Genomic DNA, 18,156 nt, shown 5'->3' on the forward strand with positions numbered 1-18,156 from the left:
GCATATTATTACAAGGATTTTGAGCGCTTCTTCAATTTAAAAGAAAGGGATTTATCAAAAATAGTAGATGGAAACATAGTTAATTAGAAAGAATTTGCACGCCATTATTTTGATAAACCTCTTTTTGAATCTTTTCATATTTATAGAAGAAGGGCTTTCTTATTTTGCATGCTTAATCAATTTTTTTTAGTAGTGGTAAATATAATGAAGGCCAATCAATTATAACCACCGTACTAGAACAAATTGAATCAGGGAGAAATCCAATGCCATTGATAGTTAGAGAGACTATAATTAGTCTTGATGAATTGAAAAGGAACCCAAAAGCACCTTTTCGCGGCTCTCCAATTTTATTACAGGTAGAAAAATAATATTTTTAATTACAGAAATCAAATAATATATTTTTGTATTGTAATAATAATTTAATTGCATTGCAATTTTTTTACAGATGTGGCTAATGGAAAGGCTAGAATTAATTAGCCCTCCGCACAATATTGAGAAGTACACTCCAAATTGCTTCGTGAGGAGGAAGAAACGCTTCTCTAAAATGGGGCGCCACGAGTGGAGAAGGGTCTTCGAATCTCGCAATTTTGCTATCAAGTGGGTCGTCCCATGGTGGAAAATAGAAAGGATGGTTGGTGTCAACAAGCAACCTTTCTGCCGTCTTTCAAGTTTGTCTCGTATGACTTATTATTATCCCTGCAGGGTAAAAAGACAATACGACTTGCTTCAGAATATTCCTTCTGGGGATCTTCGTCCTCCCTATGAGTACCCTGTTTCCCAGGAAGTAGACAGATTTGATGCTTATTGGAGTGCTAGACCTTTATGGGAAGTAGTTACCCAAAAGGTTCCTCCTTCCTTGCCCAATGATGTGAAGAAGTGGTTGCTGAAGAAACCTTCGAAGGATTCGAAGAAAGATCAGGGTAAAACTGATGTGAAGAGTCGTCTAGGTGACAGGGTGATTCCTGCCAAGGAACGCTTAGGTGAAAGAGTTGAATTCAAAACACCTGCAATGCCTAGGAAGAAAAGTACTACAAAAGATAAGGGAAAAAGGAAAGCTGACACCACTGATAAAAAAGTCTGGGTAGAAAAGAAGCATGGAGTCCTAGCCGAAGGGGAAACTATCTACTCTTAGATTGAATGTAGGTCCTCTAAAGGATGCCTACTAGCTAAGGTTATGGATGAGGAGGAGGAAGCAGAAAAAAATTGGAAAAGAGCTAGGAAAGAACAGAAAGATTAGGAGCATTGCTTAATTTCAAATTATTAGACTTAGTTTATATTTTTATTTAAAGTTAATTTATTTCAGCTTTATTAAAATTCCATCAATAATGTAATTTTATTTTATTAATGAAATTTCAGCTTTTAATTAAATTATTTACTTTAAATTTATTTTATTAAAGCAATGAAAACTGAAAAAATTAATTTTCCAGAAATTCTTCGAGTACGGAAGTCGAAAATTTTCCGAAAAACACAGAAATTTGCCCAGAATTTGTCTGTGAATTGGCGCCGCTTATTTACGACTGGCGCCTGCCACAACAGTCTAGCGCCAGGAGCCAGTGCCGTTGGCTGGCGCTGATGGTCTCTGTTTGGCGCCAGAGTTTTCTCTGCGACGCCGATATTTCGCCGATCTTCTGTCGAATTTTTAATTAATTCTGGGATGCAAGATTTTCGAAAAATAAAGTGGCCGCACCCGTAAAGGGTTGCCTACGTATCCTTTCTTAAGGAATCAGGCCAAACGTAGCTCTCTTGAGTATCCTACTCAAGTAATTATGGGTAGTACTTCTTAAGTTAGTCAAGATTTGTCATGTCGAGAACTCATTGCAATCCATATCAATTACTTTTGTTGCACCCCCTAACAGGATTGTTTTGACAATGTAGGGTCCAGACCAATTAGGTCTAAATTTTTCCCTTGGATCTAAAACATTTTTCCTTAGTGCTTTTAACACCAAGTCTCCTACTTTGATATTTCTTGTCTTGACCTTCTTATTAAAATGCCTAGCCATGCGAGTTTGATAACACTGAGTGTGATGCAGAGCTTCTATCTTGCCCTAGTCCATTCAACTTCATCGAGTTTACTCTCTAATGCAATGCGTAGAGATGGTATTTCTAGTTCGACAGGTTGTACGACATCCATTCCATATACCAAGGAAAATGACGTATTTCCTGTTGATGTGCGAATTGACTTGCGGTAACCCCACAATGCGAAGTGAAGTTTGTCAGGCCAATCCTTATAATTTTCCGTCATTTTCTTGATGATAGACTTGAGATTTTTATTAGCTGCCTCGACTGCTCCATTCGCTTGAGGCCTGCAAGGGGAAGAATGATGATGTTGAATGCTGTATTTTTGTAGCAATTCTTCACATTCGACTTGAAAGTGAGTTCCATTGTCACTTATCATTTCATGTGGGACTCCGTATCGACAAATAATATTTCTCTCAATAAAGAGTGCTACATGTTTTGCAGTGAGTTTAGCGTATGATTGCGCTTCGACCCACTTTGTGAAGTAATCAATCGCTACTAAGATATATTCGTGGCCTCCTGTTCCTGGGGGAGTGATTTTGCCGATGATGTCGATTCCCCATGTAGAGAATGGCCATGGCGATGTGTAGGTGTAGAGCAAGGATGGAGGGACATGTTGTAAATTGGCATAGATTTGGCACTTAGGGCATCTTTTTACATATTGATGGCAATCCCTATTCATTGTAGTCCAATAATATCCTTCTCGCATTATTTTTTGGACTAACATTTTGCCGTTTATATGAGTGCCACAGATTCCTTCGTGGACTATCCTCATTGCTCTTTGTGCATCCTTCTTTCCTACACATAAGAGAGCTCGACCCTTAGGTACCCTTTTATGTAGCTCGTTGTATATGAGTACATATTGGGAAGCCAAAAGTCGTAACGCTCGTTTTGCTCTTTTGTCAGCATGGGGAGGGTATTCTCCTTTGGTGACATAATTGAGTATATCCGTGTACCACGTTTCTTCTTCTTCTTCTTCGTCTTGGACTACTTGGTCGTCTTCTATAGCCTGGATGTATGCTGGTTTGTGCCTTTTTTCTATAGTTAGAGGCATTTGCTCGATTTCCGTGGGAATCCTAACCATTGAGGCTAGTCTTGCCAAGGCGTCAGCAAATTGATTTTCTTCCCTAGGTAGATATGTGTATTCTACCTTCTCTAACTAATAGGTAAGAGTTTCTAGATAGGTTTGGTAAGGGGCTAGGCTTTTGCTCCTTACTTTCCACCTTTTAGATATCTGATTGATAATCAAAGAAGAGTCTCCGAATATCCTTAACTTTTTTACTCCCAATGCCAAAGCTGTTTCAAGGCCTACCACGCATGCTTCATATTCAGCAGCATTGTTGGTAACGTCGAAATCAAGCTTTATGGAGATTTGAAAATGCTCTTCTTTAGGTGATACTAGTAATACTCCAACGCCACATCCCTTTTGGTTCGAGACTCCGTCGAAGTATAAGGTCCAAGTATCATCTTCAGTGACCATTAAGTCTTCATCAGGAAATTCATTGTCTTGTATTGGCGTCGAGTCTTCTATTGGGAAGTCTGCTAGAAAGTCTGACACCACGAATCCTTTGATAGCTTTTTGTGGCATGAACCTTACATCAAACTGGGCTAGATTGACTATCCATCTCGATATGCGTCCATTGAGTGTAGATTTCTCAAATAGATACTTGAGTGGATCTAGTCGGGAGACTACGAAGACGGTATGCACTAGCATATAATGTCTTAACTTGGTTGTGGCCCACACCAAGGCGAGGCACAACTTCTCGAGTGGCGTATAGCGTGCTTCGTATTCGAGCATCTTCTTGCTTAGATAGTAGATTGCATTCTCTTTGCCTTCTACTTCTTGTGCTAGCATAGCTCCCATTGTCTCTTTAGTAACCGTCAAATATAACCTAAGTGGTATTCCGGGAAGTGCTGGTGCTAATACGGGAGGATTTGCGAGATAGGCTTTGATCTTTTCAAAGGCTTTTTGACACTCTTCATCCCATATTACTGGTACATTCTTCTTGAGCTTTTTGAAGATTGGTTCACATATTGTCGTCAATTTTGATATGAACCTACTTATGTATTGCAACCGGCCAATGAATCCTCGAATCTGTTTCTTGGTTTTGGGCGGTGGCATTGACATGATTGCTTTGATTTTAATTGGGTCTATCTCTATTCCTCTAGAGCTTATGACATAACCCAAAAGCTTGCCTGAGGTGACTCCAAAAGCGCACTTAGATGGATTCAACCTCATATTATATTTTCTTAGCCTTTCGAAAAATTTTCTTAAGGCTACTTGATGGCCTGGACGGTCTTTTGATTTTACAATCATGTCATCGACATATACATCGACTTCTTTGTGCATCATGTCATGGAGTAAGGCAGTTGTTGCGCGTTGGTAAGTAGCACCCGCGTTTTTCAACCCGAATGGCATTACCGTGTAGCAGTAAGTGCCCCATGGTGTTATAAAAGTTGTTTTCTCCATGTCTTCTTCTGCCATGAGAATGTGGTTGTAACCTGCGTACCCATCCATGAATGAGAGAAGCGCGTGATTTTCGTGTTATCCACCAGAATATCGATGTGTGGCAAAGGGAAGTCGTCCTTTGGACTTGCCTTATTTAGATCTCGATAGTCGACACACATTCTTACCCTTCCGTCTTTCTTCGGAACTGGGATGACGTTGGGGACCCATTCGGGGTATTTGGATACCTTGATGAAACTTGCAGTTATTTGTTTTTGAACTTCTTCTTTTATTTTAAGAGCTACGTCGGGTTTCATTCGACGTAACTTTTGTTTTACGGGTTTCATTCCTGGAATTAGTGGTATAGCGTGTTGAGCTATTTCTCTATTAATGTCTGGCATATCTTCGTATGACCAAGCAAATACATCGATAAATTCTTTAGGTAAGTTAATTAAATCGGTTCTTTCTTGTTTATTCAGTGTTAATCCGATTTTAACTTCTCTTTTATGGGTTGAATCATTTGAGATATCAACCGTTTCAGTTTCTTCAATTACCGGTGTTTTCTTTTCGATTGTTTCCATTGCTTTAATAATTTCTTTGTCTTTTTCATCGTTAGTTTAACAATGCTCGTCATCTTTGGTTAGAGAAGAACACAAGAAATAAGGAGAAGGAGAAATATTATTATACTCTGAGATCCTTACATCAAAGAGTGATATGTCCTCAGGGACTTGATCACTAACTATTCTAGGAGAAGAAATAGGAGGGGAAGATACTACTACTAAAGACCTAGATGACTCTCTAGGAAGAGACTCCGACTCTGACTCTGACGACTCTTCAAACATTGGTCCTTGCCCTGTTGTGATGGATATCTTCCTTCCACTTGGAGTAGTCACCTTGATCGTCTTGCGCCACCCTTGTAGTGATCCTTCAGCTGGAGTGATTAGCTTCGAGGGATCGATGCTTTCTCTTTGTAGGACTGTTTGAATGAGCGAGGAGTTATCCTCTTTATAAGTTGGCTCATTCTTTTCTCTCCCAAACAGTAATCCCATGACGTTAAAGTCAAAGCATGGGGGTGCTTTCTCCTTGTGGACAGGAGTTGGGATTTCATCAGTGAAGTAGCAATCCAAGAAAATCTCAAATCTCGGTTGTCTTATGCCGTTTACAACAAATGGCTCGGGAAATTCATGGCATGGATAGTCCTCTCCTTATTTTATAAATTGACCATTAAGTGTAAGAGGGTACTGATCCATTGGGATTGCTTTCTTTTGAATGCAAGCGTCCCTACATGCCTTTGACTTTTCCTGGGCTCGCTTGAGATCTTTCCGAGTCGGTTCGAAACCAAGTCCGAAAGTGTCTAACTTAGGGAGGCCAGGTGACTCCAGCGGTTTTGCCGTTCCTTTCTTCTTTCCTAGGGTCATCCCAGGAAAATGTCCTTGTTTCTTCAGCATAGCATTTACAATCATGTTGGAATGGGGGTCATGGCAAAGAGGGGTCCTTTCATCCTTCTGGATTAAGGAGACTTCTTCGTTAAAGCCCCATAAATCTTCATCATCCTCGTCATGCTCCACATTAATGATTGGATTTTCTATAGACTTGATCCTCATAGGCGAAGCATCGATGGTAATAGGAATTCCCCCAACTATAGCTTTTACTTGTTGGTGGAGAGATGAGGGGACGACCTTTAGGTCATGAAGCCAAGGGCGTCCCAACAACAAATTGAACGAAGCTTTAATGTCTACTACTTGGAAAGTAGTAGCATGTTCTATTGCTCCCGCCGTTACATTCAGGGTAATTTTACCAAGAGCTTGACGACGAGTGTTGTCATAGGCCCTTATTCCTTGTGTAGACGGAGTTAAATCTTCATCCCTTATGCCTAGCATCCTCGCAGTTCTAAGTGGACAGACGTTGATGGCCGATCCGTTGTCTACAAGAGTCATAGGGACATTCATTCTCTTGCAAACTACTGTGAGGTTTAATGCCTTGTAGTGTTTGTCACCTTGTGGAGGTAAATCCTTGTCAGAAAAGGTGATCAAATTAATTGGACTAGGAAGATCGCTTGTGAGGAAGTTTGCTAATCCCTCAGGGGTAGTGTCAGAATCTATCCCTATTTTGTCCAAGGCATTCATTTCAGCCAACCTATGTTCTCGAGATGTTGCCAAAAGTTTCCATACGTTCATCTCTACTTTTGTCTTCTTAAAGTGTTTAACAATATCATTGTCTTCAATGATAGGTTTGGGAACTTGTTGTGTAGTCGGCATAGGTTGTGTTGAAACGGGAGGTTGCATTCTCCCAGATCTTGTGAGAACGTCTATCGATGAGTCTTCTTCAGCCCAAAAGTCATCCGTGGTGTATGACACAGAAGGTGGAGATCCTATTATGTCTTTTGAGTAAACATCTTCTTCATCACTGACCAAACTCCATTAATGGTTGCATCATCTTCTTGTGGAACTTGGACTAATTTCTTTTCATCAATCATTTTCTGAACTAAATCCTTGAATTTAAAACAGTTTTCGATAGTGTGACCCCCTGATTGATGATACTGACAGTAATACCTATCTGTCCTTTTCAATGATTCGAATGGTCTTGGTTCGAGAGTTTTGATTTCGCCACTCTCGGAGAGCATTTTGAACATTTGTGCATATGGGATCCCAATTGGAGTGTAAATTCTATTACTCCTCTTGGGTTTTTCAGTGACTTGTAAAGGAAAACGCTTTGCCTCATAAGTCGTTTTCACGGGTGTGAATTCTCTCTTAGGTTTATCTTTCGAAAGTGGAACCTCGTCATATTTCTTTTAGGGTTCCCTTATAGCTTTGAGAGCTTCACGTAGTAAATGCCATACCTCCATCATAGACAATATGAGCAATTGTATATCTTCCTTACTTGTCGGTTCTGGAAGGTTATCCCTAACATCAAAAAAGGTTTCCTCCTCTTTTTTTGTGGCATAGATTTCTTTGACAGGTCTAATGAGAGACGAGGGGTCAACCTCGTTTTCCTCATCAGAGATAGCCAAGGCATGAGCGAGAGGTGTATTATCAATGCTTGGCTTCTTACTGGCAGGGGGTAGTGGCAGCTTGTTGTTGTCGATTAAGTCTTGGATAGCTTCCTTAAGCTTCCAACAGTTTTCGGTGAGATTGCCCCTACCTTGGTGATACTTACAGTGTGCATTGGGGTTCCAATTAGCCGACCTCTTTTCGACTGGTGGGTCCCCAAATGGTCCAATAGGAGTTATAAGACCTTTTTCATTTAATCGATCAAATGCGGTGTCATAACTCATGCCTATAGGAGTAAAGTTCCTCCTAAATGGTTTCTTTTGTCCTTGATTGTTCATAGCAAGGAATTCTCCTAAATTAAAAGTGCTAACGTTGTTTGAGTGGGTGTTTTTGGAAGAAGAAGGATTGTCGTTCTTCTTTCCTTTCCAGCCACTGTTGGAGTTATTGTTGGCAGCTTTTAACTTAGCCAGGTCGTCTTCAATATTGATCCCAATGTCATAGACGACCTTGAAGGTATGGAGATTATTTTGATACTTGAGATGCTTGGAATATTTTTCTTGAAGGTTCTTGATGAACAACCTTACAGACTCTTTTTCACTTGGCACCTCAATCATCTTAGTCGAGGTTTCTCTCCATTTGTTAAAGAAAGAGGTGAAGCCTTCATTCTGTTTCTGTTTGAGGATTTCAAGTTCCCTAGGTCAGTCTCAACTTGAATGTTGCACTTGTACCTATCAACAAAAGCGTTTGCTATGGACTCCCAGGTAGAGATCTTTTATTTCTCGAGAGAAAAGAACCATTGTTGGCAAACGGTCTCGAGAGATAGTGAGAACAGAGAGGGGAAAACCTTCTTATCGATACCCTTAATACTCATTATTGTTTCGAATGCTCTTAAATGAAAATAAGGGTTATCAGTTGCTCTAAATTTTGGGATGTCGTTAGCATTGAACTTCTGCGGAAGAAGATCTTTGTCCACAGAGACCCCTTGTGATGTAAGCCCTTGAAACTTGTAGTCACTAGATAGCTTGCTTAGACTCTCTTGCATGAGGTCCATCTGTTGTTGGTTCACGGGATCATCGATATTGAGTGTGAGGAGCTTCAGTGTCTCAGTCCCGGTAACCAGTTGGTTCCTAAGCTCGTTGACTTCTTCTTGTGTTGCCATTATAGTCTTAGCTTTCCTCTTACGAGTTATGGGTTTGCCGAAAAGTTGGACTTGTACGAAAAGTTTGTCTTTGATTAACCGTCCTTCCTTCCTCGACCACGCGCTGTAATTTAAACCATTTTGCGTTTTAATTACTTGACTCGAATCAACTTGACTTTACAGTTTATTTTAAGGAGGAAAAAATAAAAAATGGGTGCATATTTTTGGCAAAAATAATGTACATATTTTTAGGGAACTAAGTATAGTTTTTGAATTGGAGGATTAATATCCGACTTACCCACCTAAAAAAATAACGGAAAAAACGCGCACGCAAGACTCTCTTAAACATGGTCAAAGTATGTGTATTGGTGTGTGCGTTGAGTGTAAGTGACATGCTTGGAATCTTGTGTAAGACCATGGGACTTAGTGCCGAAACTCGATTGATGACTCAACCAAGTACTATTGACAGCGAAAATCAACCGAATTAATTAGCAAACTGGTTAATTAGACACTAGGTGATGACTCGACCAATAATCCGAACTGTCGGCAAAACGACAAAATTGGTGTCACAATGTGTAGCTTGGCGCCAGACGACAGAGCTGTGGCCAGGCGCCACACTCCACAGGGTGGCTCTACAGTCCAGATTTTGGCACCAATGGTGGAGCTTCAATCTAAGACTGTTTTCGGTGTTATTAATCAACTGGGGTATGCCTAAAGTCGTACTAGGTCAATTCTGATTAAAAAATTAGACTTTATTTACTCAAATTAATTAATTAGGCAAAGTTCTTTAAGTCATTAATTTATTTAATCTCAACACAAGTCAAACAAACGGTTAAGAAAACATAGAATATATGCACAACCAATAATGCACAATTAGTCAAGTAGGCAAAATATGATGCAATGAGTTCGCAACCTAACCATGGCTCTAGTTCTCTAAAGTTCGGGATATGGTTTAGTTAATAGAGGTTCCATTGTCCGGATGCACCGCGCGGAAGCCTAACCGTGAAGGGTTGGCGCGAGTGGATGGGACATCGCGAGCTTTAGAAAAAACTCGCTTCCATGGTTTGGTGAATTCAACATTCTCGGATGTACCCTTTGTTGCACAGAGCGTTCAATCAGGTAGATGGAGCATGAATTTCCAGAGGGTTATGTCCATATGTAGAACACATATGGGTTTCAGAAAAGTGAGAAAAAATTCAATCAGGAAGTAGGATCGAGCAAACAATACGAAAATCCGGTCGAAATTAGAACGCATATTTCTGGCTCGGTATTGGGGGAAGTTGGCGCCAGCAAATAGAGACTGGCGCCAGATTTTAGTTGTAGCACCTGGCGCCAATGATGGCGTCTGGTGCTACAGTTAAAATCATGGCGCCAATGCTCTGGCCCTTGGCGCTACTTCCCACATGCCTCAGCAACTTTTTGTGCTCGATAAAATTTTCCAGTTTCGAGCAGTGTTATTTCGGTCCTAGTTGTGAAAGATATTTCTCAAATTTCCTACGTGTAAAATCCTATGTTTTTAACTCATTATGGATGGTCTTTCCAATGAGATCTTTTTTATGCATATGACAATAATGTTAATCAAAATTACACACATGAAATACTTAGAACGTTTCGAGTCTCATCCACTCATTCTAAATCATTGCCGAAACAAATTCAGGAATTAAAATAGAAATCCTCCCCAGTGGAGTCGTCAAAAAACTGTGGGGAATAAATTCAAGCGTTAATCCCCTTGCTTGAACCCCACTGTTATCATACACTTAAGTACGGTGGCGTCTAAAAGGGAAGAAGATAGAGCAAAAGAGTCGCCAACAAGTTTTAGGAACTTGTAAACCGTTCATAGGGTGAAGGTTACACCCCTTAACGATCCAAGAGATCGTCAACTCCATAAGGTCTTGAACCAAATAAGGGTTCGGGGATGAAGGTACAAATCCAACCTAAAAGAGATTGAACCTGCCCTAATAATAGGCCTCTACTTTATTCAGATCGTATTCATGTGCGCTTTTTGACTAACATACAATCAATAGGATTAACCCTAAACCTGTTTATCTATGTTGGTTGAATTTAATGCACAAATAAACTATTATTGGCGATCACTTGAATTATAATCACAATTAACCCTAAACAAGATTATTAATTATCTTATTAAGAGTGATTACAAGTACCAATTCCCTTTAAACATGCATAAAAGGCGTGATCAAGCAATAAAAATAAAAATAAAGCAACATAATAATCATAAATAACAATTATGATCATCAAAATAAAATTATAACAATGATCATCATAATAATAATAATCATCATAAAATTATAAAAATAAATTATAATTAAAATAATCATGATAGTAATCATTATAATAATCATAATTGTAATAATCATGTTAAAGCATAATAAAAATAGCAAGATCCTAGGAATGATACTAACAAGATTAATAACAAATCGATCCTAGCATGTCACTAAGCAATAAAAATCAAATCTTTAGCCCTAACATGATACTAACAATCGTGAATATTAGGAAGAAAATAGAAGGCATCGTAACAATCATATTTGATATTAAAATTACCCTATACATGATACTAGGAATATCATAATAACAATTTAAACATGATTTCTACATCATAACATCAATTAAAACCATTAAAGCACTTACTTTGTTGCCTTGTACCTCTTTCTAATAACAAAATACACACATTAGTAACTTCAAGGAAAATAATTAAACAAAACAATTAAATTAAATAATTGAAAGAGAGATTTGGGACCAAACCCTCAGAAATTAAACCTTTCACGTCTAGGGCGAAGGCAACTTCGAATATGGCTAGGTGTTTCTAGATCTTGAGAATGCGGAATTTTGTATGTAAAAAGCTAGTTTAGAAAAAGAGAGAAAGAAAGATGGTGAATGATTAAAGAGAATGAGAGAATTGAAAACTGGTTGTAGGTGTATGAAAACGGAGTTTTTACGAAGTTATTTATAGAGAAAATCAGCCAAAAAGATAAAATTATTAAAACAGAGCATTGACGCACAGAAAACTAAACTAGCGCCAACGCTGGCTGTTGGCGCTAGGCGCCAACGCTAGCGCCAGGCGCTACAGCTGGCGTTTGGCGCTGATTTCAGAAATTCATGCGTTTTCTAAAATCAGATAAAAATTACCGTACAGGAGGATTGTAGACACCTAAAAATGTCTCCCCAAAACCAAACCCGATGATGAACAACCTTTCACCGCCATTATTGGTCGGGTTGAGTATTTAATCTTGGAATGCTTAAATCCATATTTCCATTTCATAAAAACAAACCAATTCCTAGCCCATTTCCCCAAACCATAACTTATTTTCTTCTTTTCGTGCCTTTAAACCCAAAATATTTCATTTCATTCGTATCCTTTAAAATAATTCATTTCGTGTCCTTTTTATAAAAACGTTTAATCCAATTTATTTTGGTCCATAATCTGGGTCCAATGATTAAATAGTTGGATGGGGCTTTAAAAGAGCTTTCCAATGATATATTATATGCCCAAATCCGAGTTATAACAAATAAGTTATGGCCAAAATATTAAACTGAGCCCAAACCGAAACTAAGCCCACCTTACCTACGACCCAATGATCATGTGGAGGGTCCAAAAGATTTAATCCAATTCCTAAACCAATTAGGATTAATTAGAAGCTTTTACAAGTTTCTAAAAGATCTTAATTATCCGTTTTGAAAAGATAAGATTAAAGAGTTTGAAATTGAATAAAACTTTTCCTTTTGAAAGTCCTAATTCAATCCGAATTGAAAGACGTTCAAAGATAGACAGATATGAATTTTGTGCCTCATATTTTTTATCTGAATTTTATATGGTTGGATAGCCCTTGAAGTTATATTTCCAATGATACATTATAATATCAATTCCGAGCTATAACGGAAAAGATATGAATTAAATAAAAAACTCTATCCAAAACTGACACCGTCCCACTATTTCGGCCATATCTTTTGTTATACAAAATATTTTAATCTTATTCTAATTGGGTTAGAAAGTAGACTTCAAGAGATTTCCAACTATATCTTATTCATCTTATTCCAATTTCTGGATCAAAAGATATGATAAAAACAAAAACCGCAAAAACTGCTGTCTCTCGCAAGAGTTTTATCCGATTCGAATTCTTATCTTTTCTTGATTCTTCGACCTTCTTTTTTCTCTATAAATAGAGATCATATCACCCCTATTTGAATCATCAACAAGCTTTATCATAAAATAATTCTCTTCTCCCTCTTTAGCCTAAACACTAGCCTCCCTATTCTTCCATAATATATACTTCCCCTAAGCACTCCAAGGAGTCCATACAATACCTAAAGTTCTATACTTTAACCAAGGCGTGAAAGGTATAATTAACTGAGGGTTTGGACCAAATCAACTCTACATTTATTTAATTTAATTTTCATTTGATTTATATTTTTTATTGAAGTTACTAACAATTTATTCATGATGTAGCAATTTAAAGGAACGTGCGGAATGTGAGTAATTATTAATTAATTTAATTACTCTTATTTTATTTTCTTATTGCTAGTATCATGATTAGGGTTATTTTATATTTGATTTGACTAATAATTTATTGTTGAATTGATTTCAATATTAATGTTTATTCTATTATTTTATGATCACCATATTGCATGTTTAAAGGGAATATGTAATTGAAAATCACGCCTAATAAGATAATTTGGACAACCGGTTTAGGATCCTTTTAATCTTGTTATTAAACCAAGTGATCACAATATTTTAGAATTATATGTTGCATTAATATTCAACCAATTTAGCTTAATAATAGTTGGAGCAAATTGAATATTTTGTTTGTATGCCTTTGAGATCGCAGGAATCACTTTTCACTATAAGAATCGAGTAGATGCCAATACGGGCGAATGTGACTCCATGACTCACTTCGTACCATCATCCCCGATCCTCCTTTCGTGGTTCCGAACCATATGGAGTTAGTAATCTCATGGATTATGAATGGGGTGTAACCTTCACGGGTCAATCTTTGTTGCCTATCGTGGTTGCCTTTTATGATCCGTGAACGGTTTACAAATTCCTTAAAAACTTGTTGGCGGCTCCCTACTTTCCTTGTCCCTATCGTATTATGTCAATTCCCACTTCTTATGAGTGCCAAGCATATTCACAACATGCTTTAACGTAGGCGCACTTCGAGCGACGCCTACAATTTAATTAATACTCAAAAAGTCAAAAATACTCTTTGATTTTAATTAAAACTCTGAAAAGTCAACAAAAGTCAATTTATCAATGCTAATTGAATTAGGAATGAAAAGAACCTTCTAGAAGAATCTAGAAGACTAAAACCATTCCTAATTGCATTAGGAATGATAAATCATATTAGGCCATCCCCAAGATCATTGGACCGCATATAAGGCTCAAACCGGGCCCAGTTTAGTAAATTGGTCATAACTTCCTCAATATTCATCGGAATTGGGCTTATAATATATCGTTGGAAAGCTCTTGTCAAGCCCCATCCAACTACACTACTATTGGACCCATATCATGGACCAACCAAACTGGTTTGGCTATTTTCTTAAAATAAGTTTTCAAAAACAGAGAGAAGAGAAAAGAAATTAAAACTATCCGCAACACTAAAATTTCCACACTTTCACTTCATTCGATTATGATTCGACGCGAAAGATACTCATCAGTGGGTTTGGTTTTGGGGAGACACAAATGGGTGTCTACACTTAGGGATCAATTAAATGTTGTTGTTCAATTTAACTCATATATGTGTGCTATACAGGACCGACTAAAGCAGCTGATTGGAACGGGACTTCGGCGAGACGGACTATATTATTTTAGAAAACTGGATGATATGCAACGTGTGTCTGTGGTTGAAGCTACATCAGAATTGGAGCTCTGGCACAGAATAATGGGGCATCCTTCGGAGAAAGTAGTTAAGTTGCTTCCTCATATTAGCAATAATAAAAGCGGTTTATTTAAAGGGTGTGAAGTATGTTTTCGTGCTCAAAAACCTAGAGACAAATTCCCTCTAAGTGAAAATAATTCTACTAGAATTTTTGAAAAAATACATTGTGATTTGTGGGGTCCATATCGACATGTCTCATCGTGTGGTGCTTGTTATTTTTTTACCATTGTTGATGATTATTCCCGGGCTGTTTGGATTTATTTGATGCTTGATAATACATAAGTTTTTCAAATGTTTATGGCGTTTTTTGCTATGGTCGATAGATAATTTAATCAAACAATTAAAATTGTGCAAAGTGATAATGGAACAGAATTTAATTGTTTGAGAGATTATTTTGTTGCAACTGGTATTTTGTTTCAGACCTCGTGTGTAAGGACTCCTCTACAAAATGGGAGAGTTGAGCGAAAACACAAACACATTCTGAATGTCGGTAGAGCCTTAAGATTCCAAGCCAAACTACCTATTTATTTTTGGGGTGAGTGCGTTTTAGCCGCAGCTCACTTGATTAATCGAACTCCTAGCTACTCCTATCCTACAAAATAAAACTCCTTTCGAAATACTCTTTAATAAACCTCCTTCTTTTGGTGCTATTTGTACTTTTGGTTGTTTGTGTTTCGCACACAATCAAAAGACGAGGGGGATAAGTTTGCTAGTAGGAGTCGTAAATGTGTTTTTGTGGGGTTATCCATTCGGGAAAAAGGGATGGAAGCTATTTGATCTTGAAACAAAGGAATTTTTTGTCTCTCGTGATGTGAAATTTGTTGAAGATATTTTTCCTTTTGGTAGTCCGAATGATGTGAATATTGATGCAAATTTTAGTGGTTCGGAGGATATGATTCATGTGGACTTTGCTGATTATGGTTTGAATTATGATGACATTGGTGAAAATGAATATGACACATTTCATAACATTGCTGACCAACGTGAACATGGAGAATTAAGGGAAACAGATTACTCCGCAGCCACCTCGCGACACGATGGTGCTGACCGCAGGGGGGGTGTGGAGTCCCCTGCCAACACCTCTGCTTCACACTGTAATGAGTAGCAACATCTCCACGTTAAACAGCAGCAGCTCCACGTTGAACAGCAGCAACAACACATCGAGCAACAGCCACATGAGGCTGCCACTGCCCAGCAACAAGGTCACGGACAGCAGCCACCTGAGGCTGCCACTGTCTCGCATTGGCAGTCCGAGCAGGTGCCCACTTCACAGCAACCTGACCCCACGGAACTACCAGTAGAAAGTGATTTGGGTCGAGGTTTTAGAGAAAAATACCCCTCGGTTTTGCTTCGCGATTTTGTTACACACACAGTTGTTGCTAAAAGTCCGTCTCTGCCATCCAATCAGCCTTCAGGTACTCCGTATCCCCTAGCACACTATATACATTGTGATAATTTTTATGTGAATTATCGAAAATTTATTTCAGCAGTTGTTCAAAGTAAAGATCCCAAAACCTTCAGAGAGGCGATGAAATTTGACGGATGGCGCAAGTCTATGCAAGAAGAAATTCGAACTTTGGAAGACAATGGTACTTGGACATTGGAACATCTTCTACCAGGAAAAAGAGCTCTAGGCAGTCAATGGGTCTACAAGACCAAGTTTTTGTCAAATAGAGACGTAGAGCGTCTCAAATCTCGTTTGGTAGTGTTTGGCAACCATCAGAAAGCAGGGGTAGATTATGAAGAAACCTTTGCTCCGGTTGCAAAAATGACAACGGTCCGAACGGTAGTAGCTATTGCGGCTGCAAAAAATTGGGAGCTACACTAAATGGATGTCCACAATGCCTTCTTACATGGTGATCTCGGTGAGAAAGTATACATGAAATTGCCACCGGGTTTTGAAAGCTCGGATCCTTCTTTGGTTTGCAGACTTCAAAAATCTCTCTATGGCTTGAAACAGGCTCCTCGATGTTGGTTTGAAAAGCTTACCTTGGCTTTAAAACAGTATGGTTTCAAACATTCTTACTCTGATTACTCTTTGTTCACATATACTATAGGAAAAGTTCAAATTACTGTCTTAGTTTATGTTAACGATTTAACTATTTCTGGGAATGATTTCGATGCATTAACTGTTTTGAGGCTTATCTTAGTGATTGCTTCAAGATGGACCTTGGCCTTTGAAATATTTTTTAGGCATTGAGGTGTCTTGTAGCTCTGCAGTTTTGTTTTTATGTCAACGGAAATATACGTTGGATATTATTTCTGAAGCAGGTCTTTTGGGTGAAAAGCCTAGTGAGTTTCCCATGGAACAGAATCACAAGTTGGGTCTAGCTACTGGTGGATTTCTCTCCGATCCAAAGACGTACCGACGACTCGTTGGCCGTTTGATTTATTTGGCCGTTACTCGACCTGATTTGGCATACTCAATACATGTGATGTCCCTGTTTATGCAAAGCCTCGTCGTCGTGAGCATTGGGATGCTGCGTTGAGGGTGGTTCGTTATTTGAAGGGCACTCCAGGACAAGGTATTTTATTGAGCTCTGATTGTGACTTGACTTTACAGGGTTGGTGTGATTCAGACTGGGCCGCATGTCCTCTTACTCGTCGTTCTTTATCTGGTTGGTTGGTGTTTCTTGGAAAGTCACCCATCTCGTGGAAAACCAAGAAGCAACCCACTGTTTCTACATCTTCTTCAGAAGCCGAGTACAGGTCCATGTACAACGCTACTTGTGAGCTAAAGTGGCTCAAAGCATTGATATTAAGTCTTGGTGTTCAACAACCAAAGGCAATTAACTTATTTTGTGACAATCAGTCAGCTCTCCATCTTGCTAAAAATCCGGTGTTCCATGAAAGAACGAAGCACATTGAGGTTGATTGCCACTTTGTTCGTAATGCAATTACTGAAGGGTTGATTTCTCCTTCCTATGTTTCAACGTCTTATCAACTTGCGGATATTTTCACAAAGGCACTTGGCAAAGCACAGTTTGAGTTTCTTCATTCCAAGTTGGGCATTCATGATCCGCATGCTCCAACTTGAGGGGGGTATTGAGATATGATGAAATATTATTTGATTTGGTAGAATATTATCTCATGTATATTTTAGTTAACTTTATATTCTCCTAGAATTATCTTTTATTCTAGGGTTAGAGGTTGTAACTCTGTATATTTTCATGAACAATGAATGAGAAGACAAGCCACATAATTATATTTTCCCTCTAATTTGACACTATCCCCAAAGTTGGAAGTGACATGTATTATAAATTTCCAAATTAGTAAGTATGCTGATCTAAATTGAAAATAGCTTATTAAAGCTGGCTAATCAAACTAATAATGAGTAAGGAACTAATTAAGGACTGTGTGTTGGGTCTGAAGTAGTGAAAAGAAGATTCAGATTTGGGTATTTTTATTTGTTTTTCACGTGATTAAATCACATGCTTAAACATAGTTTAATAATTTTGGATTGGAACAAAGTCAGATAACACATTTCATCAATTCAGCATCACATGATGATAACCAATAATTATAAAGATTTCAAAACTTGATTAACAATTAAGCATACTGCATTTTCCTTCTATTCTTCCGATTGATTCTTAACTTTTACTTCATTCATATATCACAGAAAGTACAGAGTATACTATAACAAATTTGTAACTAACCTAAATATAAAGAAGATGG

General features: G+C 38.3%; 1 protein-coding gene across 1 annotated transcript in view; it reads left to right on the forward strand.

The window, feature by feature from the left end:
- The window catches only part of LOC145633069 (cytochrome P450 81Q32-like), a 43,850-nt gene extending 27,541 nt beyond the window's left edge, over nt 1–16,309 (forward strand). The window contains exons 3-5 of the mRNA XM_081685364.1: nt 14,356–14,565; nt 15,587–15,896; nt 15,969–16,309. Of these exons, the coding sequence (XP_081541490.1) occupies nt 14,356–14,565; nt 15,587–15,896; nt 15,969–16,309 (861 nt within the window). The remainder of the gene's footprint in view (nt 1–14,355; nt 14,566–15,586; nt 15,897–15,968) is intronic.
- The last annotated feature ends 1,847 nt before the right edge of the window (nt 16,310–18,156 follow it).

The sequence above is a fragment of the Chenopodium album genome, chromosome 5, assembly GCF_948465745.1.
Source record: "Chenopodium album chromosome 5, dcCheAlbu1.1, whole genome shotgun sequence".
NCBI classification, from domain to species: domain Eukaryota; kingdom Viridiplantae; phylum Streptophyta; class Magnoliopsida; order Caryophyllales; family Amaranthaceae; genus Chenopodium; species Chenopodium album.